At 41.0% G+C, this 27,151-nt stretch overlaps 1 protein-coding gene across 2 annotated transcripts in view; it reads right to left on the reverse strand.

The window, feature by feature from the left end:
• CSNK2A2 (casein kinase 2 alpha 2) overlaps nt 1-24,855 on the reverse strand; it is a 38,433-nt gene extending 13,578 nt beyond the window's left edge. For both annotated transcript variants that reach the window (XM_067720467.1, XM_067720466.1), the window contains exons 1-5: nt 24,701-24,855; nt 23,759-23,870; nt 15,058-15,159; nt 12,416-12,466; nt 2,811-2,870 (exon numbers count right to left, since the gene is read on the reverse strand). In XM_067720467.1, coding sequence (XP_067576568.1) covers nt 2,811-2,870; nt 12,416-12,466; nt 15,058-15,159; nt 23,759-23,870; nt 24,701-24,804 — 429 coding nt within the window. In that variant the 5' untranslated portion in view covers nt 24,805-24,855. The remainder of the gene's footprint in view (nt 1-2,810; nt 2,871-12,415; nt 12,467-15,057; nt 15,160-23,758; nt 23,871-24,700) is intronic.
• Nucleotides 24,856-27,151: the final 2,296 nt, after the last annotated feature.

Genomic DNA, 27,151 nt, shown 5'->3' on the forward strand with positions numbered 1-27,151 from the left:
GGGAGGGAATATATAATCCAGAGAATGATCCATAGAACCAACAATCCAAGAATAAGCAAACTTTGCTTTCCCCAGACACAAAAGAGTATACAGTGTACAATGCTTTTCATATGAAGGTCAAGAACAGGGAAAACTAAGAGATATGGGAACATATGTATATGTATAACTGATTCACTTTGTTATAAAGCAGAAACTAACACACCATTGTAAAGCAATTATACCCCAATAAAGATGTTAAAAAAAAAAAAGAACAGGGAAAACTAAACTATGGTGGTAGAGGTGAGAATATAATCTATGCAAGGAGAGAAACAGTCTATTTTTGCACTATATGGTAGCCACCAGCCACATGAGGCCATTGAATGCTTACAATGTGACTAGTATGACTAAGGAACTGAATTTTTTATTTTACTTAATTTAAATAGCTACCTCCGGACAGTAGCTACTGTACTGGACAGCATAGTTCTGTGTCAATGTGGGTGAAGGTTTCACACTTAAGTAAAATCAAAAAACTATACCCTTAGGATTTATTCATTTCATCTATGTAGGTTCTACTTCAATTTAATTTTTCTCTTTGTCTTATTTTATACCAACAGTTGCAGCAAGATTCCACAGTGGCTCTGTGGCAGTGCTGTAGAGAACCATGGCTCCTGAGGACACACCTCCCTAAATCTGAATCAGGAGCTCAGACCTGGTGGGAAGCCTCAGCGAGTCACTGAGCAATCACTCTGTAGCCCTCAGCCTAGTTCCTTCTGCATTTTCTACATTTCACCTACATTTCCTCTCTCCCATCCCCGTTTTTTTTTCTTTTCTATGAGAAAATTTAGCAAGTGTTGATTCTGTTATTTTGCCTGGTCTTTGTCCAAAGGAATAAACTAATTAGGACCACAGTACCTGAGGTGTGAAAAATACCTGAGGAAAGCAGAGGCTGAACAAATACAGTAAGGGAATAAATTCTTTTGCCACTAGTCAGATTCCCTGTGGAGTTATTAACTGCTTTTAAATTCCTTGGGGGAATTATTTCAATTTAAAAATCTGATCGTTTCTGACCATTAAGCATGAAAGAGGTTTTTCAAGTTTCATCTGGGGCTCTGCCTCATTAGCACAAAGTATGACCCACCGCATAGCTGCTACCCCCAGAAGGCAGAGAGGACATCAGACACTGCCATCGGAACGACCAGCCTGTATCACTGCTATGCTGTTACCTGATCTAAGGACAACTGCACTAGGTTATACATCTTACCTTTGGTGTGCTAGTTAACCACAAAATCTTAATACCTTACTTAAAAAAAATAACCAACTGTGAGACTTGGAGTGCTGCTCTCACGGAGTGAATGCCTGGGATTTTCTGAGAAGCCCTAGGAAACAGACTAGCCTGACAGTTCACAGCACTGCAAACCTCTGCCCACCAAGGCCTTCCATTCTAGCCCGGAGGGGATATGAAGAAAGGTAGAAAGGTGTGATAAACCAAGTTCAACTTTCTTCATCTTTCTGATCTTAATGACAAAGACTCATTCGCCATAGGAGTGAATCCACCACCTTGGCTCGAATGATTAGTTTGTGTAAGTGCTTGTAAGAAAACATATTCACTTCACATAAAGCTAGTCCTTCAAATTCCCATTCCTTAAAGCCTAAGCCTTGATTTAACTTGTATTTTCTTCGAGCAGCTGTTCATAATCCCATCAAAACTCCATCCTGACAATTTTCTTCAATAATACCAATACCTTAGACACCTCTATATTCTTATAGAGGTTCTTAAATTGAGACCCATCCATTCCACCCTATAACTTTATGTAATGATGTATATTTTTACATGCATTGGTGGCGCGGGGGGCGGGGTGGGGTTCATAGCTTTCATTAGATTCTTAGTGATCCATGACCCTAAAAAAACACTGTATTCCATTTTACAAACCTTTTTAGAATTCTTTACTTAAGCATTTACCTAACCAAATTAAAAAAGATCATTCCTCTGTCAATCAATAACACTTGAAAATTTCAGTCTCCTAGAAGGTCCACCCGTCACCTCTTCTTGCATGTTAAGGTTAACAAGCCGGGGCTAAATGGGTGGGTTATCTCATACAAGAAGGGGACTATGAGAAATGGCAAGAAAAGGATGTAAAATGCCATAAAATGCCCACCATCCCTGTATGCATGTCCTTCCACGATGTGACTTCAATGCTCTGCCCATGGAAAGTGGAGTTTACTTCTCCACCCTTTGATTCTAGGTTTGGCCACATGACTTGCTTTGGCCAACAGGGCATTAGCAAACGTGACACAAGCAGAGGCTTGAAAAGTGCTTACATATATCGCGGTTTGCCCTCTCTTGCTCTTAGGACCTGATGAGACCACCATGGGAAGCAGTCCAGACCATCCTGGAGAATGAGACCTCAGCTATTCCAGCTGCCATCCCAGATACGTGAATGAGGCCATCCTGGACCATCTTGCCCTAGTCAAGTTGACCCAGACCAAAAGACTCACTCAACCTACTCACTGAATTATGGGAAATAATAAATCATTTTTAAAAAGTCACTAAGTTTGGGGTGATTTGTTATGTAATGAAAACTAGTAGTAAGTATTAATTAAGCAGCAAAAACAAAACAAAATGAAAAACAGTAAACAAAAAACCAAGGACCAACAAGAGGTATGTTCTAACCTCTGGTATAATGTCCCCTGTACCACTAACTTAACCATTTTTCTCAGTTCCACTGAAGTTTCTATGTAAAGAGTCCACAATGGAGGCCTCATTGTAAGTTAACCCCCCATCCCAAACCAAAAAACACCTCTTTTCAAATTTCACAGTTTATGTCACTTACTTTAAGTAGTTCATACATATAAAACCGGATATCAAAGTCTGTCAGGATCTGGTAGAGTTGCTGAAACAGATTTCAGAAAACATTAAGTTAATTTAGTCTTATTGCATCTTGTTATCCAAAGTTGGTCATTATTCTCTGTAAACTTAGTGCTTAAGTCATTGAAGAATCCCACCACTTTTTACTACCTGATCTGGAACAAATGAGGGCAAAGACTAAAGACAAGGGTCTAACACTTTGGTTTTCAGAAGAAAAAACGAAAGGAATTCCAAGGGGAGAAGAAAAAAAACCATTTACACCAACTTGGATCTTTTAAAAACCTGTGTAATGCTCCATGATATCAACACCCACAATTACATTATTATGAAGTCCAAGTTGTCCAATTGTCCTCATATTCTTACTGAACTTCAAACAAACTATCCCCACTGCAGCACCACAGTTTACTTTAGAGAACCAAGTTCCGAGCAGATAGCAGAATCTGAAAAACTTCATCAGCCCACATGGTAAAATGATGGCAAGATAGTCTGTTCATGAAACCCAAGGAAAATGAACTGCTATAGCATTTGGAGATGGCAAGAGACTTTAAAAAAAATCTATAACCTCCACTCCCTCAAAACCACTTCCAGGCTGGAAAAAAGAACACTTCATAGGCAAAAACTGATGGGAGCTAAAGACGTAAAATGTTTAGGGGGGAAAAAAAGGAGTGGTGGAGTGAGATGTTTCAAAAAAAGGAAGGAAGGAAGGAAAAAAGGGAGGGAGGGAGGGATGGATGGATAGCAGTTCTGAGAATGATTCCAGGCCTAAATGACATACCAGTGTAAGTTTTCGTAATTGGTAATCCAAAGACCCACTCACTGGGAGTTTTGTCTGTTTGTTTAATTTCAATTTCTAAGAGATGGAGTAGAATTTACACATCCAGGTTCATTTAAATCATCACAAACCCCATCAGAAACTATATTATTATTTTAGACAATCAATTCCAAGTAAATCTCTTTCCCCATCAGTCCAAGCAGCACCTTCCGTAAAATTAATCAGTACACCTTTATTAAACCTATTTTGTTTCTCTCTTTACTGGAAGACTCAAGCCATGTAGGGAATCTCTCCAAGGAGCACAGAGCAGCGTATACAATGCGTTTGTGTAAAAAAGGAGGGGAAACTAAAACTACACATGCATATTTGTATCTGCAAGAACGACTTTTCACTGTGTACCACTTTATATTTTAGATCCATGTAAACATACTACCTGTTCAAAAAAATTTTTTTATGAAAAACAACAGATTTACCAAGAATCGAATCCAACATTTTTGAACACCAGGACTTAGCCTCTTTCTCAAATTTCCCCTTTTAAGTAAGAGTAATTCTCCCTCCAGCTTAGTAAGAGTGTCTGATTTCACTCATGGCACTGTAGAAAATGAACACATACTTTCCAGTATACTGGTGGTGGCTTGGAGCTGCTCCACCACTGAAGGCTGACCCTGCTTGGGACTGAATTGCATTTAGGCCCAACGGCATGAACGTGCCACCACTTCTGCTCCCGAGAGACTCAACTGCATAACAGCTAAACACCCAAGTGTTTTGTTCTCCCCCAGCTCTGCATAGCGAGAAAGGCTTCTCAGCAGCACACTGACAGTCTGTATGTACAGACACAGGCCGAAGATAACATCTCTTCGGGTGCCAAATCAGCTCTTCCTCTGAGAGTAAAGGAGATCACTCCCAGAGACTGTGCCAAGTTGAACCTCAAGTCAATAAACAGACAATGAAAGTGAAAAGGGCATTTTCTAATAACCCTCAGAGGGTTAGAATATTCTATTTCCAGAAAACAAACATGGGCTGTTTTATTATTTGGACCTTTATCCACGGAAGGCTTTCCTCTCATACCATGCGGTATCTATCCCAAGCATCCATGCGAGTATTAAGGGATAAAAACAAATGTCCTTGGGCTGCCAACACAGTATTTCTAGCTACTCTAACCAATATCAATTTTATGTAACACAAAAAACACCAGCTGACTATAGGGTTTAGGCCTAATACATTACAAAGTCTTGAGTGACAGGCTGATATTCACTTTCGGTTTTCAGGAGCTCTGGGAAGGAGACCAAACTACACCTGTAACATTTTACCACCCGGGCCTGAAATTTAGGACTCACCAGAGTCCGGGGAGTACCTTCCTCCAACTTTTGTAGCTGTTTCTCCACTGCAGCCCCCAGGAGTTCCCCACTCTGACCAAAGAAACCTGTCTTTGCCACCTCTGTTCTTCCCTCCCCCATATCTAGAATGCCTGCCCCTTCCCCTTAAGCTGGTAAAGTCATAACCATCCCATCCGGGTGCCACAGAGCCCACAGTGGTCTCTTCCTTCTCTGAACCCCCAGGCTATTCACTGTTCTCTGGGGCGCTCACAGGACACCTACAGCAGCAGCGTGCCTAGAGTTAATGTTCTGCACTCAGGTACTGGCGGTGACCCGAAGTTCTCAGGATACTTTCTCACTCTGCTGTGAACAACAAGAGGCTTCTTCACCTTGCCCACACGCCAAGAGCCCCACGCCACCGCCCCTGCGTATCGAGGCATATGCATGCTGGGGAGGAACGGATGCCACAGCTGCTGGCAGTCACTAATTTGGTGATTAAAGATCTCTGAACTTTCCCTCCCTCAGGCATGTCAAGGGTCCACCGTACAACTCTGTCTGTGGACAGCAACTCTGTCTGTGGACAGCAACTCTGTCCTTGCACAGCAGAATAACATGTTTTATATAGCCCACACCACGTGTGGCAATTCTGTGCTTGTACACAGAAGGCAGTCAATAAATGTCTTTGACGATGTTCACTAGTCAATGGAACAAAATTAAAACTGTCTTCAAGAAACAGAAGTACTAAGATTCCATGACAAATTAGGAAGGGAAATTTCACAAGAAGCACACTTCTCGTCCATTTTTCTTAGCTACGTGGAGAACATCCTTAACCAACCAACTGCAAAATGTTGTCAGGAAGTTAGTTTTATTTACATTTTCATAAAGTAATTGACTTACCAAAAACAAAACAAGCCTATACTTCCCGGAAGATTACAAAGGTGCTGAGAAAGAAACTATTCACCAATCCTAGTTTGGTTCCAAAGCCTCAAACACACTGGCATTTCCCTAGAAGTCAGTTATACTCCAGGACTATTCCAAGGGCCCAAGGTAGAAATCTCCTGGGACTTTTAATTAACCTCAGAAGGTCTGAGAAGAAGAATGGGAAAAATGCAATTTGACCAAGAGAATCAGTGCCTTCTTGGTCTAAAATCAACATCCAGAAAGGAATGGCCACAAGTGGGCCTCACTCACGCTGTCTACACACAGTTCTTCAGGCTCCAGTCATGGTGCAGCTAGATTCCAAGGCCCCATCCCTAACGACTGTCATTCAGGAGGACTTCTCACTTCAAGAAGGTTCCCAGCCAGATGTGGGAATCACCAGCACAGCAAACTCTCACGCTGCACACACAGCTTGCATATTCCCTGCCATACACAGCTCGGTCTACGTCCAGAAACCAGTGGTCCCCACGTAAAAGGAGAAGAAAAAGTGGGGGGAGTGCGAAATAAAGTAAAAGTGAAAGGTGCTGAATGCAGGAGGCACCCATTTTAGCACTGTTCACACATAACCCCAAGATCCAGAATGAAACCAAGAGCAACATTTTTAGAAACTTATGGAAGCAGAAAAAATCATTAATCAAGAACATCAAAGTTACTACAAATCACCCGAAAATGTCTTACAAAGAAATGACAAAATGATGTCAGTGATCTATAATAAAAGTAAATTTTGTTCCCCCAATTAAGGAAACTTTATTTAGTCTGTGAATGCACCATCTCCACATCAGACCCTAACAGCATTAACAAGGCCTCAAGATAATCAGATAGTCAAGGCCTAATTCTATGTGAAAGATATAAAATTTTCTACAGATTAATATGGGTCTACCATCTTCTCAAGATGAAGCCCATTTGGGATGTCTTAAACATTTTTTAAATGCCCAAATTATATACATTTTACTTAAAATATATACTTATTTTTATTGATACTTTTCCAAAGGCATAGAAAACTGAGAGGCATGTCTCAACAAAAACTCTTTCTACCTTAAAACAGTACCTTAGCTTCCTTGAGACAATTCTGAGTTTGGAAGTTTTCTGTAACTATTCATTCCAACTTTTAGAAACTGGCTTTTCCTATTCATTTGCTTTCAAATTTTGTCTTTTGTTCTAAGTATCACCATGTATCTTTTATTATCACTTTCACATATATGAAGCATAACTGATGATTTTAAGGAGAAACTGACCAAACCAGTACCACTACCACAAAATAAAATATCAAGGGAAAAAATTATCAAGGCCATAGAAGATCTGAACAAGATTTAAATTAACAAGCTTGATATAAAAAAATGACTGTGTACCAAAGCCACAAAGCAACCATCAACAAATTCCAAATAATCAACATTATACAGATCATGTTTTCTGGACACAGTGCAATCAAATTAGGAACCAACTAAAAGAATCAATAAAAAAAATAAACAAAAAAATACCAAGTGGATCCTGAATGGACATTCCCAGGACAATAATTACTGGGAAACTTTTGAATATAAACTCTATACTATATATTAGATGGCATCATAATATAAATATTAAATTTCTTAAGTGTACTAACAGTATTGTGGTTATACAGGAAAATGTCACCTAGTTCCAGTGATGGCATATTTAAAAGTGAAGTATCATGATGACTACAACTTACTTTAAGATGACTTCAACAAAAAGAAAGACAAAGAGGGGAGGGTGAGGAAGAGGTGAGAAGTAACTACAAATGTGGCAAAATAATAACAGCTAGTAAATCTAGGTAATGTAAGGGTATTAACTGTGCTCTTTCCAATTTTCAGTAGATTTAAAATTTTTCAAAGTAAAAGATTTGGGGAGAAAAACCCAAATCCACAAGTTTGGAATCTGTACTTGTAATTTGAAAACTATACAGAAGTGAGTTACATAACCATGGAATGTGGCTACAATGGTGCTTGGGGTTGTACAGACTTAAAGCACACTTACTACCAATTAAGAAAGACAGAAACAAATCAAATGAGATGACTTCAACTCAAGAAGTTAACAGGAAAAAACAGTGAAAACCCAAGAAAGAAAATAATTAAGGAAAAAAGAAGAAAAGCTGGAACAAAATAATTAAGACAGGAGCAGAAACAGAATGAAATAGAAAACCTAACATAAACTCTCTGGGCACAAAACCAAAAGGCAATTCTTTGAAAGCATTAATTAAGAGATCTCTAGCAACACTGATTTAAGAAAAAAAAAAAAGAGAGAAAAGAGAGTAAAGGTACAAATAATATTACAAATGTAAAGGAAAGCATAATTACAGTCATATTAAGTTTTTAAGTCCTAAGAGAATTCTATTAACAGCTTTATGCGAATATAATTTAAAGTAGACAACTTTAGAAATAATTATCCAAATAGACTCAGGAAGAGATAGAAAACCAGGATAAAACTTTAACCAACAGTATGTTTTAAAAAGGAAAGTGTAGTTCAAAGTCTCCCTTCCCCACCTCAGAAGATACCTACTACCTAGGTCATCCCTATTTTATATAAACTTTCAGAGAATAGAAAGGAAAAGCTATCTAACTTATGTTATGAAGTTAGTATAACCTTGATACCAAAATCAGAAAGACTCTACAATAAAAAGAAATTATAGATCAAAATTTATTATCAATTGTATCAATAAAAAATACTGAAAAGAACAGGCTGTGTCACTGTTGATTCACCCGATATTTAAACCAAGGACAAACCTTCTCTAGATGATACCTTAAAACCAGTTATTAATACACTTAACAGTAAAATTTTAAAAATACATAAAAACATCTTTTCCTAATAAGATGGACACAGGACAAAATAGCCTGAAGGACACTGGACACTAAATAACTGATTTCCCCACTTATGGCCTGTCATACTATCTGGGAAAAAAAGTAATTTTCCTGTTATGATTTGCTCTTCCAAAACACACATCTACTACCTGATATTTAAGATATTTTAAGTTAACTAAAATGGCATCATTTGAACATTCAAAGGGGACCTACAGTTTAATAACATGGCAGAACCAACCCATCCTACCTCTGTTTCTTCCCAAAGCTCCTCTAAAATAACTGTAAGATGGACTTCCCTGTTGGTCCAGTGGTTAAGAGTCTGCCTTCCAATGCAGGGGAGGCAGGTTTGATCTCTGGTTGGGGAACTAAGATCCCTCATGCCAAGGGCAACTAAGCCCACGTGCCGCAACTACTGAGCCTGTGCGCCACAACTAGAGAGAAGCCCAGGCGCTGCAACGAAAGATCCCGCACGCCACAACTAAGACCTGACGCAGCCAAATAAATAAATATTAAAAAAACAAAAACAAAAACCGTAAGAGGAACAGGGGGATTTACTCACAATGCTAAGAGAATGGAAGAGACAACAAACTTTGAAGCTATAAAACAGATGTCCAGTTGACTTAGCAGACCAAAAAAGCTGAGAATTCTCCCACCATTCTGCCAGCGGAGGGGGCCCAGTAGCAAACACTTCACAATGAAAAACTACAGAAAGGCTCAGGAATTGGTGACCCCAGGTATCACTGAAAAAGGGCAAAGAGATTGAGCTGAAGACAGGAAAATGAGTTTAAAAACACGACACTGAAAAGGGGGAATTAAGTGAAAGTCTACATGGCACTCCCTACAGCTCTCCTCAACTTGAGGCTACTAGGGATGCAGGCAGCCAGGCTTGCACTCTTGAGACGGGAGCTGACAATCAGTAATCAGTAATTTCATTACTCTACAGAGGGAGCAGACATTCAAAAACTGTGACATTTCAGACAACTGTAGCAGAGACAAAACCCAAAAACACCCCCCAAAAAGGAATTTGGAAGGAAAACAGAAAAAGACATGAAGAAGAAAACATAATGGGAAAAAAACCCCACATATTCTCAGTGAGAAAATAGAAGATATTACATAAAACATAAAAGAACAGGATACTATTTTTAAAATTCAGAGAAGAAAATAGAACGCCAATATATGAAGTCTAACATTCGAATGAGTTCTAGAAAGTGAGAACAAGGAAGAAAGGGAAAAAAATAAAAGAACATTAAAAATATTTTTTCAAAATGGAAGGTACATGGGTTTCTATACTGAAAAAGCCCAGTAAGTCCCCAGAACAAAGGATGAAAGCAACCTGTATGAAAGCACATCACTGTGAAATTTCAGAGACTGAGAATAAAGAGAAAATACTAAAAGCTTTCAGAAGAAAGAAAACAAAAAACCCAGATTACATATAAGATGAAACCAGAATGGCTTCAGTGGTAATAGTGGTAACAATCTCTTCAAAATTCTGAGGAAATTATTAATTACAACCTAGAATTCTATATCACGGCAAATGTATTAATTGGGAGGATAAGATAAAGATGTTTTCAGATATGCAAGCCTCAAAAAACATCAGTTTCCCATGATCCTTTTAAAGGAAGCTCCTAGAGAATATACGCCACCAAAACATCCTCTTTGTAAGAAGTAAGATTTCTCTAGGAATTAAAAACTGATCCTCTGTATGTTATTATATCAACAGAACAGCTGTCAATTTAAAAAACACAAAAATACTGAAGTGAGGGACTTCCCTGCTGGTGCAGTGGTTAAGAATCCGCCTGCTAATACAGGGGACACGGGTTCCAGCCCTGGTCCAGGAAGATCTCACATGCTGCGAAGCAACTAAGCCCATGTGCCACAACTACTGAGCCTGCACTCTAGAGCCTGCGAGCCACAACTACTGAGCCCACGTGCCACAACTACTGAAGCCTGTGCACCTAGAGCCCGTGCTCCGCAACAAGAGAAGCCACTGCAATGAGAAGTCCGTGCGCCGCAATGAAGAGTAGCCCCCGCTTGCCATAACTGGAGAGAAAAGCCCGTGCACAGCAACGAAGACCAAATGCAGCCAAAAATAAATAAATAAATAAAAATTAAAAAAAAAATACTGAAGTGAAATTTTTACATCTGTGGCTAGATAACTGGTAAAAATTCATTAAGGAAGCAGAAGCACTGAAACCTGAGGGATCTGAAACCTGAGGGATTTCACTATGAAGTTCCATTGAGACCAGCTTTTAAACTTTTGCATTAGGAAAATGTTTGGTTTCATTAAAGCCTATTTCTTAAGAAACACATTCGCAATCATGTACATCTTGATAAACCTCAGTTGTTCACAGCAAAAGTGTGATCAGTTACGTGTATCAGCACAGTACTCTACCAGCTAAGCACTGCTCTGCTAGTTAATGAAAAAATTTACATCCCACTTTTTAGAGTTCACCTTTAAGGAGTCACATCAACAAGGAAACTTGTTACAAGTGGGAAAAGCCATCCAATTGTCCCTCCATATTTGAGGATTCAACAAACTGCGGATTGAAAAAAAAAAATTCCAGAAAGTTGAATTTGCTGTGCTCCACCAACTATTTACATACCACTTACATATTAGGCATTACAAGTAATCCAGAGATGATTTAAAGTATACAGGATGACATGCATACGTTACATGCAAATACTATGCCATTTTTATTAATATATAAGGGACTTGAGCATCCTCGGGTTTTGGTATTCCTGGGGCTCCTAGAACCAATCACCAATCCCCTATGGATACCAAGGGATGACTGCACTGAATATAAAACTTGCTTATTGTTTTATAAGTCATAAGTCCACTTTTCCTTATTTTCACTAATTATTTTAGAGTGATTACCAAAGAAAAAGTAAATGTGAGGATAAGATTCTTTTACTTTCACCCCAAAGCATCACTCCCCGTAGCATCAACTTTCAACTGCTGATTTGGTTTTGTCCTAACTTCCGTCAAAACAAAACCACAAGCCTTTCAAACACTGACAGAGAATTATATTCACCTAAAAGTTCTCTAAATGCCCCTAAAAATCAACACCACTATTTGTTTTTATATTGGTTTTCATATTATGCTCTACCATGTCCAGTATGCCTGGCTCCTTATCAGAAGGTTGCAGTGTTTGAACAAAAATAAATTCACAAAAAGACAGCTTAAAACCACGCTTTTGGAACACTTTAAAGTCTAAATTAACACACCTTATAAACATAAGAAATGTAAATAACCCAAAATAGGGCTTTTCTAAAGTACCGTGACTCTGTCATCTGCTTTGTACAGTGTGCATGAATATACATGCCATCTGACAGCTTGAATCCAAGGTACTATACTGACTTGTTTTCCATTCAAGTCCCGTATCCATTTATCACTTCCTAGCAGTAATATAAGATTTGTATGAAAATTAAAGTTAGCACCTACCTAAAACTATGTTGTCTACAACAGGAGCGTTATAAATGAGGCATTAACTTAGACCCAGCCCAGCAGCCCTCCCCAGAGTACGCAAGGCAAAGAGTGATGAGTAATTCCACCTGTGCAAGAACCTAACCACTTTCTGCATTCTGTAGTAATGCTTTAAGGAATCCAATGTTATTTCCTGCTCTCACCAATGACCTTTCCCGGCCCCCTTGTGTTCTAGAGTATCAAGAGTGCTTATCGCCACCTCCCCACTCCCCATTAACCCCATGTCAGAAAGAAAAAGTATATACGCACCTTAAAATCTGTATTATTGATATATTCAAATACCAAAGCTGGTGTCTTTGACTGCAAGAGAGAATATTAATGCTTTGTAAGTTTCAAACAATAAATGTAATTTGCTTCTGTTGTACTGGCCCACCCCCAAATCCCACTTAGATGAAAGAGATTCACTCATCAGGGAGAGCCTATTAAGAAAGAATCCTCTTGAAATTTTAAGTTTGGAATTTGCTTCAAAACAACTGGGGATGGTGGTTGTTGGGAAGTGGGTGGAGTATAGATGGAAAAAAGTTGGCCACAAGCTGCTTAATGTGAGCTGAAGCTGGGTGATGTGTGCAGGGAGGTTCATTATACTATTCATTTTATTTTGTAAATGGTTGCAAAAGTTCATAATAAAGCTTTTGTTTTTGTTTTTTAAGAAGAGTTGTATTCTCTGACCAACCTGTCAGTGGGCCTGGCACATTATGTGAAGATTTATACTCTGCAGTGTTCCAGGTTGCCAACTACAAAAGGAGTGTTACGTTTTCATCTTGGGTTAATGAGCCAGATGCATTTTACAGAATTATCATAGGTCTTGGGAATTTATTACTGGTCTTTTTAGGATCCAGAAAAGTCTATAATTATCAGTAAGGTAGAATGTGAAATTATTGCCTTGGCTAGGGACAATTAGAGAATGTCTCACTTTACAAAGATGTGTTTCCCCCACAAATCATATAAAATCAAGTATTTTTGAGTACTATAATCTTTAATGCAATGAGTACAAAATGTTCAATATTTCCTTGTGTAAATACAGATGTTCAAAAGTCACATCTACCTAAGTAAGGTAAAATAATGCTAACTGGCAGTAACAAGCTTTCAAAATTGAGAGAAAAGCAGGGGCTTAAAGGGTTATAGGAAGAAATAAAATCATCTTGGAAATCTTTACAGCTGTGAAGTTTTGCTCAAGGAAGCAAGTAAAAGTTACCTAGGAAATAGGCCACAGTGCATGCATGCAAGTCTTTGAGCAAGCAGCAGACCTGGTGCAAGGATTCCTCACTGGCCCAACGTTGAAAGTTTCAACAAGACCACCAGATCTCTCTATAGGCTGGGAGCAAGCCTGTCCCCCTACAAGTTAGGGGATGAGGGTTCCCTATTGGTTTTCGTTCACCTTGATTTACTTGCGTTACATATCATGTAAAACACATACATGCTTTGAGTAACGAATTACAAAAATAGTAAGACAGGAATCATTAAGGTCTGTTAACTTAAAAAAAAAAAAAAGCAAAATGAAGATGCTCTAAGTATAAAACTACACACTGGCCCACACTGCAGGCCATTTTCAAGGATTATGTAGTCCAGAGTTAGTCAATGTAAAATCAATCTGAGCTGATAAGGTTGGGAAACATTTTTAATGCCTCAGATAGAATCCAGCATACAACCATCCTTCTCAATCTTTTCAGGGTCCAAAAGGAAAAACTTTTTTTTTTTTTCAATTCAATGATACTGTGTAATCTTGGCAAATTACTTAATCTCTGCAGACTTCAGTTTTCTTATCTATACAATGTGACAACGTGGACAATAATGTTACCCACCCCACTGAACTGTTGTGGGGATTAAAACACATGATACCATTAAACACAGAACAGTGCCTGGCACACAGTAAGCATTCAATGCATGTCAGCTACATTTTTATGTGGATGTCTTTAGCAGACAGAAGCAAAGACCTACTTCTTAAAAAGCTATCATGGGAGAACAGGGAAATATTCGAGGTAGAACAGGTAAAGAACAGAAATTGAATGGGAAGCTTGGCTAATCATAAACACTTAAGGTTACGTTACTCCCGAGGGAGAGAGAAAACAAAATTAAACAGCACATCTAAAATGGCTAAAAATTAAGCATTTTAACAAAAATATTTAAATTGCATCTGCGTATACAATGTGAGCCCCGATGGTGGATGCAGAATTAAAGACCAGTATGAGAAATAGCAAGATAGTGACCTCAAGGGGTCTGTGGGGCTGTTCAGCTCTCTATGGCAAGTGTCCACATGGAGACACTTCTTATTTCCTTCTATAAACCCAGATTTTCAAATGTCAGGCTTACTTAAGTGAGGTAAAATAATGTTAATTGGCAGTAACAAGCTTTCAAAGTTGGGAGAAATGCAGGGCCATAAGGAAATATTCAGCAAACGTTTGTGGGCCAAATCAAAATAATGAGGTAATAAACCTGGGACAGGGATTTTTTTCTACATAAACTTTTAGGTTCCATAAAAGTGGTGGTGGCGGGCTTCCCTGGTGGCGCAGTGGTTGGGAGTCCGCCTGCCGATGCAGGGGACGCGGGTTCGTGCCCCGGTCCGGGAAGATCCCACATGCCGCGGAGCAGCTGGGCCCGTGAGCCATGGCCGCTGAGCCTGCGCGTCCGGAGCCTGTGCTCCGCAACGGGAGAGGCCACAACAGTGAGAGGCCCGCGTACGGCAAAAAAAAAAAAAAAAAAAAAGTGGTGGTGGCTATTTTATCATTGGGCCACCATGACTTTTTCTGGTTTTCAAAATCAGTTAGTAGTAAAGACAAACACAATCATTCCCACTATATTATAATGATGTTTCCCATTATTTTCAGGTTTTGTGACTTGACATACACAAACACACACACACACACTCTCTCCCGCAACCACCAGGCACCTACCACAGGGTCCTTCACGGTGTCAATCAGCTTAATGATATTTGTTCCACCACGAAGGTTCTCCAGAATCTTAACCTCTCGTTTTATCTTCTTTTTCTTCACTGGCTTAAATACACAAGAGTAATCAGAAGTAAGACTCCTTTTGAAGTTAATAAATAGAACTTTAAAACAATGTTTATATCAAATGGATATTGTACTATCTTGCACGCTGTGTTATGCTAAAGGGCATGTTTAAATTAGAAGAAAAAAAAGAAAAGAAAGATAAAATGGGCCTTCTCATAAGAATCAAATAATTCATGGACTCATACAGCTTATGTGTCAAATCTTTAAGTAGTTACATTTGGGGCACATAAAATTTTGAATACCCATGTCATACTTTAAAAATAAAATGCTTACTAGATAACTAACTGCCAAATGGAAACTGTTATAGCTCTGAACAGCTGTCTATCATGCACTCACAAATGGAAAAACTGAAACAAAATGGTGAGACACCTGCTCTTCCAACGGGTTGCATGTAATTTTGTCTTCTAGGAGCGAAGACCAGTTCACTGACATCAAGTTACAAACTTGTTTCCCAGCTGCTGGCTCCCATGTCCTGTCTCCACTCCCATTTCCTTAATATCTAGAATCTGAAATCAGTTCAGAGCTAGTAAAACTTCCCAAGATATCCCATTCCTAAAGAAAGAGATGATGGGTCAGCAAAGGAGAAAACTGACCTCTGACACAGCAGTGACTGAAAACTCCCACTACCTACAAACCTTTCAATCTGCTGGATAGAAAAATCAAAAACCTTAATCAGAAATACTAGCATTATGTATGTTATTTCTTGTCTTAAATGGGCTAAAGAGTTTGAAGAAGAATAAAAGTAGTTATGGAAAAATAAGCATTATCATAATCAATCATGCTTTTTATAAAGTACTTAAACAGTGACTGGCATATAGGAAGCAGTCAATAAATGTTAGCTTTATTATTTTCAAAATTTTAGTTAGTAATAAATCATATTTCATCCTCACAAAATTCCTATGCAGTAGACTCAGGCAAGTTGAGCTATTTGCCCAAGGTCGCACAGCTAATTCTAAAAAGTGGGGGCAGGATTCTAATCTAGACAATCTGACTGTAGGCCTCACTCTTAACCACTGCACTTTCATTTCCCAAGTGTGGCTATGGCAGAAACATAACTGAGGAAAAGGAGTATTTCACCACTGAGACACCGTTATAAAAGCACACGCAAAGAGAGTGCAATGGATTAGCCATGAAACAAGACTGAAAAAGCCTGTGTGTATGTGGTGCTGATGGGATGGGGGAGATGTAATATACACACATGCCAGAGAAACCTCTTGTTGGTCACCAAGCTACAGCTTGAACACACAACAAAACAGAGGGATTATGAAATACAGAACACCTGTATCACCTGTAAGAGGGTGCTCAATTGAGAGACTGGAATCTGGCTGCAACCTTCCAAGCCAGCTGCCACAATCATGTCCACTCCACTTTGTCAGGATTTTCAGTAGAATGGATCTGGCTACTGTGGTTCTTCCCCACGTCCACTTAGGAATTTTACTCCTTACTTCCCTTTTTCATAATTACAGAGCTCAATACTTTGGGAAAATGAAGCACTTGAATATGAAGTACAACTTGGTCAGAAAACAGCCAGAGAAGGATATACTACGAAATAAGTAGCCTATAAGCTTCAAAAATGTCAATGTCATGAAACACACAGACTGAACAACTATTCCAGTTTAAAAAGATATGACAACTGAATATAACACATGGTCTGGGATTTTCCTTTGCTATAAAGAACATTGTAAGGACAACTGGCAAATGAGAATGAGAGCTGTAGATGAACAGCACTGCATCAATGTTAATTTCTGATTTTTGATCATGGCATTGTGGGTTATGTAAGCAATTGTTCTTGTTTTTAGGAAATAGAGGAAATTAGGGATGACTGCAATTTCCTCTCAGGCACTTAAGACATGTAAAAGAAATATAATTATTTATATGCACACACATACACATCTATGTGTGTGTGTATATATATATATATATATACACACACATGTGAGTATATATATGAAAGAGTGAGAGAGAAGGATAAAACAAATGTCAGTATTTGAGAAATCTGGGTGAGAGATACAGCAATTTTTGCAATTTTTCTGTAAGTCTGAAATTTTGTTAGTAAGTTAAAAGAAAAATAAAAGCTGGCTATCATATCTAAAAATTTAGCCGATACCAGTATATTCAATGTAAGAAAATTCTAGAGTCAATAATGTAGAATTCTAGAGTCACTATTGGAAAGCAGTTACACATCTGTGGGAGTGGCAACAGAGGGAGAAAAACACAACGGCCAGAAGAAGCCTGTGTTCACCAAAATCCCTCTTCCCCTCTAACAGGGAATTAGTACAGGGGTAACCCATTAAATAAGTTGCTCTTAGGACAATGCCCCATATAAAGCCTTGCTTTGTTCTCCCATTATGCAGCAACAGATCAGGCAGGCACCCAGTTCCTAGACAACCCAGTTAAGATGAACATATTTTTCATTATGTCTAAAGGTAACCTATAGAGCATGTGAAGCATATTTTGTTACCCAATTGTCACCTGTCCAATAACTTCCCAAACTAGAGACTGGGGACAGCAGGACAATTCTGAAGTGGCACAATGGAGTCACACTGCAGCTGGAGTTCTCACATACTGACAAAAGACCAAGAGACTGTAAGAAAAAGGAGAGTGATGTACAGCTCAGGACACTCCCCTCCAAAGCAGGGGCACCAGGTCTCTACAGGACCCAGGCTATGGGTAACTCCCTTTAGCCTCAAGCTCACTCCTCTGAACCTAAGAGATGCTCCAGAAGCTGAAAAACCAATGAGCTCCTAGGGAGTGAAAGCAAAGATTTAAATTCTATAAAAAGAATTGAAGAGAAAAAGTTAGGATTTATAAGGGAGGATCATTGCATCTGAAGGAAAACAGACCATGAATTTTTATAGAAATAAGGATGCTCTGACCCTCTAGCCCACTGGCTGCATTCATTCACCATCACTAAAGTGGAGAATACATTTCCATCACAATCTCATCATTTCACATTTCATCCTGCATGCTAGAAAAAGCCTCTGTCTCACCTAAGGTTCATTTATTCCAATTCAGAGAATATCTGGTTCTAACTGAATCAGTTTAGCTGTTTAACAAAACAAAAAAATTTAAACTCAAAGTCTAGTAGATAAAATGGCAAAAAAGCTAAAAAAGAAATTAAAGTATTAAATCAAGTTTCAATAATAAATTAATTTTGGCACACACCTAGAGAGAATATTTAAAGGGGAAAAACTCATTTAAAATGTTCTGTGGGGCTTCCCTGGTGGCGCAGTGGTTGAGAGTCCGCCTGCCGATGCAGGGGACAGGGGTTTGTGCCCCAGTCCAGGAAGATCCCACATGCCGCGGAGCGGCTGGGCCCGTGGGCCATGGCCACTGAGCCTGCGCGTCCGGAGCCTGTGCTCCGCAACGGGAGAGGCCACAAAAGTGAGAGGCCCGCGTACCACCAAAAGAAAAAAAAAAAGTTCTGTGCACGGGCTCTGAAAACAAAGAAAAACAGATTTTTTTCAGAAGGTTTCTGCTCACAGGCGAAGACTCCCAGCTATTCAGGAGAACCTTGTTCAATGTAATCCAAGAGTAAGGTCCTTTTTCTCTTTCCCTATTCACCAACATTAAACATTTTAAAACAAAAGACCAATTTAGTACTGGCTGCTTAGAAAGACAAAAGTTGATAAGGCCAGTAATCTGTCCTATTTACTTACAGCAGATTTTTAAGAAGCCAGATCTGAGAATGATTTCAATTACCAGCATTTAATTGTGACTGAATTTGCAAAGTAATGTCTACCAAAGGCATAAGAATTATGACCTCAGTAAATGCCAGCAAATGTTAACAGGCAAAGTCCCATTTTAATTTCTTTCCAAGCATAACTGAACTAATAAATTCAAGGAAGGCAGGAATATAGCTCAGAACTTTCAAATCTGGGATTACTTTTATTCCACTACCAAAGCAACAACTGCCCCACTAAGATTAATTTCATCACCTGCAATAAACAATTACAATGAACAATGGTTGTCAGGAATGTAGGATAGAGGAGAAAGAAAGCTCAGTCTGGATGATGGCTTTTATTTTATTACCCTGGTAGCATCTCTAAAATCCATCATGACTGACCTAAATATAAACATTATCTGAGCAGTGTTTATTTCTTCACAGCAAATTTGCCCCTAATCTTTCAACTCTCATCTTCTCAATTACATTATCAACGTCTTGAACTGTTTATTCTAGATTAAAAAAATTTTTTTTATGTAAAAATGTGAGGCACATAGCAGGCCTTTTGAATCTCATGGAGAGGATGGTACGGTCCTTTCTACTACTGGTTCTGCTCTCTGAGCAAGTGATCAGGATGAGACTTGGAAGAACTGTATGGGTTAAAAAAGTATAAAAACACTGGTTCTTGTGGTATCAAACAAGAAAAGAAAGTAACATTTCACTTACACATTAAACATGCTGCTGTGGATACACACCAGAGAACCCAAGTCTGGGTCCCTATAGCTCTCTGGGCTTTAACCTATCCCACACTTCAACCAGCAACACTCTGATGTCAAATATTTCCCTTCAGAAGAATAACTCCCAAAATCATTGGAAACAAATTAATTCCATTTGACTTCCAGTGAGTGTTTGGCCATCTTTCCAGTACAGTTCAGAACATCCAGCAAATGTCCTACTTGTTTCCCTCACATCTACGAAGACTCCATGGGAGGGACCGAAGGTCGTGAACCTAGTGCTTCTGCCCCCACCAGCCATGGGACCCTGAGCAAACTGCAGGTTCCCCTGGGTCCGTAAAAAAGAGGCTGGGTTCTAGTAATATCCGTGCTCCCCTATCCTGTGACTCTGTTTCACAGGTTACCCACACTCTCAATGTCTGACCCCACAACCACAATATTAGAAACAGCACTGACTAGTTCACAATTTTTAATATTTTTTTTTTTTTTAAGAAAATATTCATTTATTTATTTGGCTGTGCCGGGTCTTAGTTGCAGCACGCGGGATCTCTGTTGCTGCATGCAGGATCTAGCTCCCTGACCAGGGATCGAACCCAGACCCCCTGCATTGGGATCGCAGAGTCTTAGCCACTGGACCACCAGGGAAGTCCCCAAATTTTTATTTTTAATACTTTAATAATACTCTTTAACACTTTTTATACCATGAGACGTGTGTAGAAACTAGAAATCACCAAAATATTTAGATAAATTAGTATCAATGTCTTGTTTCAGAACAATGATGTCTTGGCACACTTGCCTAATAAAGTAAATGGAGGGTAAAAAACCTAGCAGCTGATGAAGTAGAAATAAACGAGAAAGCACAGAGCAAACATCATTTTGATATAACCTAAACAGCCACCAGCCCACTATGAACTAACTAAAAAAATCTGTAATCAACAGTCATCTCATCCTTCTTTTAACACTACCTCCTGCAAGTACAAAAATTTAAATATACCTACAAACAAGTAGGCTAAACATGCTGAAAAAATAAACTTGTATTACCATCATTCTTTGTCTGAAGCTTGATAATTAATTTCTGGGGGGCAAAAATGGACAGCCAAGCTCTTTGTATAAAATAAGACTACCAACAGGAAACCTAATATGAGGATTTCCAGTCCTTGCAGCATGGGTCCAAAAGCCTGCACATTTGTTTTTTAAAAACTGGTATTGCTCTTAACTTCTACTTAGAAAATAGCAGCTGAATTTGAAGGATCCCAAGGACTCTAAGAAGAGATGAAATCCATACATAGGTGATACTCACAAAGGGCTAAAAGTTGTCCAAAATGGCCAAATGTTTTTATTTGTCTATGCCTTCCTAAGAGGTACTAAAAAGGAACTGAAAAGTTGACTTTTCAAAATCAACATGAAACCTCAGGCACAAAAGTGGTTTTCTGCCCTGCTATATTAACCCTTACCATCCACCCCCTCCCCACCTCGGCCTTTTCTCCTCAAAACAATTTCTGTCAAAAAAAGATATAACCTCCCTATTGATTGGAAAGTTTTCTTTGAAGATTTCCAACTCAGGATCTCACTTCAGCATAGACAGAAACATTTTGCTCACCAATTTCTAAATTCCTAAAACCTCTTAATAGCCCCAATATCTTTTGATCACAAAAATATTGAGAAATCTACTGATGTAAATTAAATGATATAAAATCCCTCTGTGGTCATTCATCATCCAACCATTGTCATATATTGAAAAGGACTGGATGGAATGTTCGCCAAAAAAGCAGGCAGCCCCTGTCCTCAAGGAATGTACCCTCTGTCTCAGTCACAATGTGCACATCAATATATAATTCCTTCCTGAAGTTGAAATACAGTACGCCTAGATGAAGAGGAAGCTTTTTCTGGATTCCTTCAAATTATGAGCAACTGGCACTCTGTTAAGGAACTAATTTCCTGTGGCCAAGCACCACAACAGTAGGTATTAGTCATAACTTTGACTTATCTGAATAGGGGCACTTTACTGAGTAAAGACCCTATTCTTTTTAAAAAACAATACTTTCAATCTACTTTAATTCAGCCTGTCAGAACAAGAAAACCCGACAATACCATTAGTAGTTTCTTACCCCATCCTTCAGACAGAACAAAATCTGGAGAGAAATGTCACAGGGCTTTGAAAAACAGAAAGTGAGTGTAGTTTTCACCAGTGGAAACAAGGTGGTTCAGGCTGCACTCTGAGAAGAACTTGTGTGGAAAAGATACAAGAAACAACACTTCATTAGCCAGAGCATCAAGGGGGCCTCCCAAGTCTTATTCGAGAACACTGGTACTTACTCTGTGCTCAACGTTAAGATCTTATAGCCCAGTGCTAAAATGAGCAGTAAGAGACAGGAAGAATGGGAAACAGGAGTTCTGGCTAAGGGTTATTTCAACATAGTGATGTTAGATATGTTTCTTTGTGCCTACATTTCTTGTTGGTTAAAAATAACCTTCAGCTTCCATATTGGGTTCCCTAAACATATCCTCCGAATCTTTAGAGCAGGGGAAAAGCTATCCAGCAACTGAGGCTATGAAGCTCTCTACAAGGATGACTAAAGGGCAACGTGATGCTTCCCTAAATGAACGTACTGTTATTTACATGTACACCTGAATGCTGTTCCTTCTCAAAAAAGACACTACAGGAAGTTGCACACTTACTCTAAAAATGCTACCATCACACAAATGTTTAGACATTTTTCTGGAATTGCTTTAGAGTCAGCAGTTCATTCTTCTGAATGTACAGCAATGGAATGTGGATATTCCTAATTTCAACTTATGCCTTGCTTAAAATTTCCTAAAGAGATTTTAAGCAGCTTATATTAAAAACATTTATGCTAATGTATAAAGAAAAAAATTGTATGCCTTTGCCAGGTGATTTCTCTGAAGAGAACATTTCTTTCAATATTTATGCTTGTGAAGAAAAACAAACAAAAAAGATCACATGACTCTGTAGGTACAATTCATACTTAGGGAAGAGGAGAGTCAAAAACTCCACGTCTTCAATATCAGTTCCTCACTTCTTACCCCAGTGTTTCTGACAGCACAAATAATTTGCTTATTTCTCTCAACTGCAATCCTGCCTCTTCATCACTAGGCCAGGATGGTACTGCGTAATAGAGATGATCACTTTTCGGAAAGGTGATTTTCAGACAGTCTAAGCCTGACCCCTCTTTCTAAATAGGGACACAGCTGCCCTAACTCTACTTAAGATACAAAAACAGCTTTTCAATCCCACATTCTTATTCACAAAGCCTCTTCAAAATGGCCACAATGTAACTCTTGTATATGTAAAAGTGTTTATATTAACTAACTCTGGTCATCTCAAGATTTCACTAAATGACATGCACACATATTAAATAATCTAGCAATGATGAATACCCTTCACAGATTCTAAGAATTACTTTTTAGTACACCCTATAAAACATTATCAAAGCTACACAATCAGTCACCTGGAAGATAATTTAGCCAATCTTCATGCTCATTAAGATCATGCCTTCATTCAAGAGATGACAAAGGTGTATGTTTAACAAACTTAGGCTGCTAAACCAGATTCAGGCTGTTTTGTTCCCATTATTATTTGTGATTACAAGTGTATCCCCCACTGCTCCCAACTTCACTTTTACTAGCTGATAAGCAACAATGAAGCTTCCTGACACTATTGGCTCACTATATCCACCCCACCTGAAACTTTTATCACCAAAGGAGAAAAAACAATGATTATCCACTGAGGTGTTTCCCTCCGCTCAGGCTTCAAGCTCATCTTCAAAGAAGCTACTCTAATTGTTTCCAACTTCCTCTCTGGAATAAGCAGCTCAGCACTCAGGGAGCTCTTGGAGTGACAGGATCTGCACGAAAAGGCTCTTCTTGCTCCCGAATACCTATTTATTTTGTAACAAATGGAGCCCCTTTGGAATTTTCACTTTGGGACCCCATAATTACATTTCAGAACAAGAACGTTCCTGAACTATCATGATTTGAAACAGGTCTGCGTATTTTCTTGAAAGTTCACAGGAAAACGGGGTGGGAGGAGTAGCAGAGAGACATCAGGCAGAAGATATGTAAAATGAGAGCTTGTACTACTCATTCTAGTATGTGGCTGGAGTAGTTTATATCCTCCTGACCTGTGAAAAAGAAGTTTTAACACCACTCATAAGACACTCACCTTGAGAATTTTGACAACCACTCTCTCATTGTTGGTGATGTTAATGGCCTCAAATACTTCACTATACTTTCCCCGACCAAGTTTTCGAACCAGCTGATAATCGTCTTGATTACTGTGAAAGGCAAGAAAGAGCGACACATAAATGCCAGGACTTGGGATTAACTGAGCCTATGCCCACTACACACCCCCATCCAGCCACTTCCATTAATCAAGCACTTGGTACTGTCTATATACATCATGCCACGACTCATTACCTAAATGAAAGCCACAACATAAACTTGGCTCCCTTCACTGGACGCAGCTCCTAACCTAACTGGTCCCTCATTAACTTGGGGGAGATGAGGTAGGAAGGCAAGGGTCTGAGCCAATCTAGAGAGGTGAGCAAAGCATCACCATCCTGGAGGCTCAGAAGTGCCCCTCTGCCCACAGCACCTGCCTTATACTTCACACGCCGAAGGTAGACAGCCCCTCCTTTGAGAGCCTGGACGTCTTTAAAAAATTTCCTCCCACCCAGCCTCATTTCAAAAAACTAAAAAGGCAGAGAATTTTAATAGCTCAAGAGTACAGCTGCTGACTTCCCACCCCAATAGAAACCCCAAAGCGTGAGAAGGGCCGCTCCCTCACTTCCACCAGGCTCTGGTCCCTGGACCCCTACACTTGTCAGTAAGAAAGCATTCTCTGGGGTGAGCGGGAGAGAGGGGTGCGCACGGCGGAGAGGAAGGAACGAGAAGGGGGGAGAAGGAGACGAGAACATAGTGTGTGTGTGTGTGTGTGGGGGGGGGGGGGTGTCTGCCGCCCACCCCAGACCCGAGGAAGCACGGGCCCAGCGGGGAGACAGATCGCTGGGGGTCAGATCGCGGGGAACGAGTGCGGTCTGCGTCGGGGGGCGGCCGGGCGGGGGTGGGGGTGAGAGGGCCCGGCGGGGGACGGCGGCGGCTTTACCCCCAGCTCGGGACGTGAGCCTCGTAGTCCCAGTACTCGCGGCTTCTCAGGCTGTTCACCTCGGCGTAGACCCGGGCCCTGCTGCCCGCGGCCGGGCCGGGCATGGCGGGCGGGACCGGGGGGCGCCGCGGGGCGCCTAAGGCGGCGGCGGCGCGGCGGGGGTCGCGGGGCGGCAGGCGGAGGAGGCGGCGGGCCGCGGACCGCCGGAGGAGGAGGAGGAGCGCGGCTGCGGGCGGCCGCGCCAGGCCGGGCCCGCGGGGGCGGGCGGGCTGGGGGCGCCGGCCGAGCCGGCCCGGCCCTGGAGCGACCGGCGGGGCGGCGGGGCGGAAGGCTCTCGCGTTCCGCGGCGGCCTCCGCTTGGCTCGCGGCCCCGCGGCGGCGGCGGCGGCGATGGCTGCACCAGCAGCAGCAGCCGCCGGCCGGGGAAAGGGTAGCGGCGGCGGCGGTGGCGAAGAAGGAGAAGGAGGAGGAGGAGGAGGAGGACACCCGGAAAAGGGGCCGCGCTCACTAGGAGCGGCCGCCGCCCGGCCCGGGGCCTCCCGGGCTCACAGCGCCCCCTGCTGCGCGGGGGGACCCGCCCGGCGGCCCGGCCCCACCCCCGGCCCCGCCCTTCAAGGCTACTTTCCAAGTCTCCCCATCCTCGGTCTGGCCTAACGCCCTCATCACGGAGTCTTGTCCACCCACAGGTTACTGCTCTAGAGGCTTACCCCTCGTATACCCTTTTAGGAGTCTCCTAGAGACCCCTACCCGAAGCTCTCTACTCTCTCGTCATCCAGAGTTTACCCATCCCAACCTCCCAAACGGACCCTGTTGTGACCTTTTTGTCACACAAAGTTCCCATCAAGTCCCTCCCTAATGACTTGATCTTATCTCTCAGGACCTCTCCAACTCAAGAGAGTTCCCCATCCCTCCCAGAGACACCCCATCTTCCCCCAATGGACCCTGCCGTGTCACCCAGAGACTCTTGAACCTCAAGACTTCCCCTTCTCTCCTCATCCAGAGCCTTCCTCACGAAACCCTTCTTTTATGCTTTCCCCCAAATTTCCTTCCAGAACCTTCCCTAAGAGCCCTCTGTATGTTCACTTCTGTCACTTGGTTAAGTTGGAGTCAGCCGGGTTTCTCACTGTAAAGTTCCTATTTTTCCCTTTGTAATTAATAAGCAATTTGTGGGGAGATACTTTAGGACCATGTAAGTACCCTGGTTTTGTTTGGGACCACAGAGAGCAGGAGAAGAATTGTGAGAGTCCTGCCGGCAGGGACAGGCTAGGGGCATGGACTGAGGGTGGGGTAGCCAACCAAACTTTGGCCTATTTTACCATGTTGTCTTCTAGCCCTGAACACTCTTTTTTTTTTTTTTTTTCAGTATGCAGGCCTCTCACTGTTGGGGCCTCTCTCGTTGCGGAGCACAGGCTCCGGACGCGCAGGCCCAGCGGCCATGGCTCATGGGCCCAGCCGCTCTGCGGCATGTGGGATCTTCCCGGACCAGGGCACGAACCCGTATCCCCTGCATCGGCAGGCAGCCTCTCAACCACTGCGTCACCAGGGAAGCCCCACTCTTCTCTCTTTGATCTTCTGGGCCTTTCTTTTCTCTTGCTTTCCCATCCCACATTTTTTTTTTTTTTTTGGTCAACAGAACTTCCTCACTCAGCCCAGGTTGCTCTGACTCCAATCCTTTTTCATATTCTGTTTTCCAGGTGAGACCCTGTTTCCTCCCTTTTGATATAGTTAAGGGCACAGACTGTGGAGTCAGATCCATCCCAGGTCTGAATCCCAGCCCTGCTACTTACAAGCTGTGTGACCTTGGGTCAATAACTTAATCTCTCTGTGTTGTAGATTTTACAGCATAAAAATAGTAGTGGCACCTACTTCACAGGGCTATGGGGAAAATTAGACAAGGTAAGCCATGTAATACACTTAGAACAGTGTCTAGCAGATACTACATGCTCAATATTATTATTATCAGGCCAGGGCCTTCCTCCTATCACTTTTCTGTCCTTGAGATCACCACATGCCCATCTTTCAGTTCTTTTCTACCCTCCAAGCTTGGCCAGGGCCACCTCCACCCCCTCCACTCCCATCTTCCTATGCCTGACTCCTTTTGCCTCTTCAAGTCTCACCTTTAAGTTCACTTTAAATGTTAGAGTTGATACTGCTCTATCCCAGCACCCATCCACATTCTTCAGAAAACTGCATATTTTCTAATTATTTGTTTCCTAGGTTTTTGTCTGTTTCCTCTACTGTAGAAACAGCGTGAGAACAAAAACTGAGTCTGGTTGCTCACCACTGTCTCACCCAGCATCTGCCACAGCTCAAGGCTTTCAGTGGATACAGTGTTACCCTACAAAGCATGTATTAATTGCAAAGGGCAACCTGGAGGTCATCACGCTAATCATGAATCAAACTTAGTAAGGAACTAACTGACCCTCTGATGTGATGCATCAAGAAGGGACA

Source organism: Pseudorca crassidens, chromosome 20 (assembly GCF_039906515.1).
Source record: "Pseudorca crassidens isolate mPseCra1 chromosome 20, mPseCra1.hap1, whole genome shotgun sequence".
In the NCBI taxonomy this organism is placed as follows: domain Eukaryota; kingdom Metazoa; phylum Chordata; class Mammalia; order Artiodactyla; family Delphinidae; genus Pseudorca; species Pseudorca crassidens.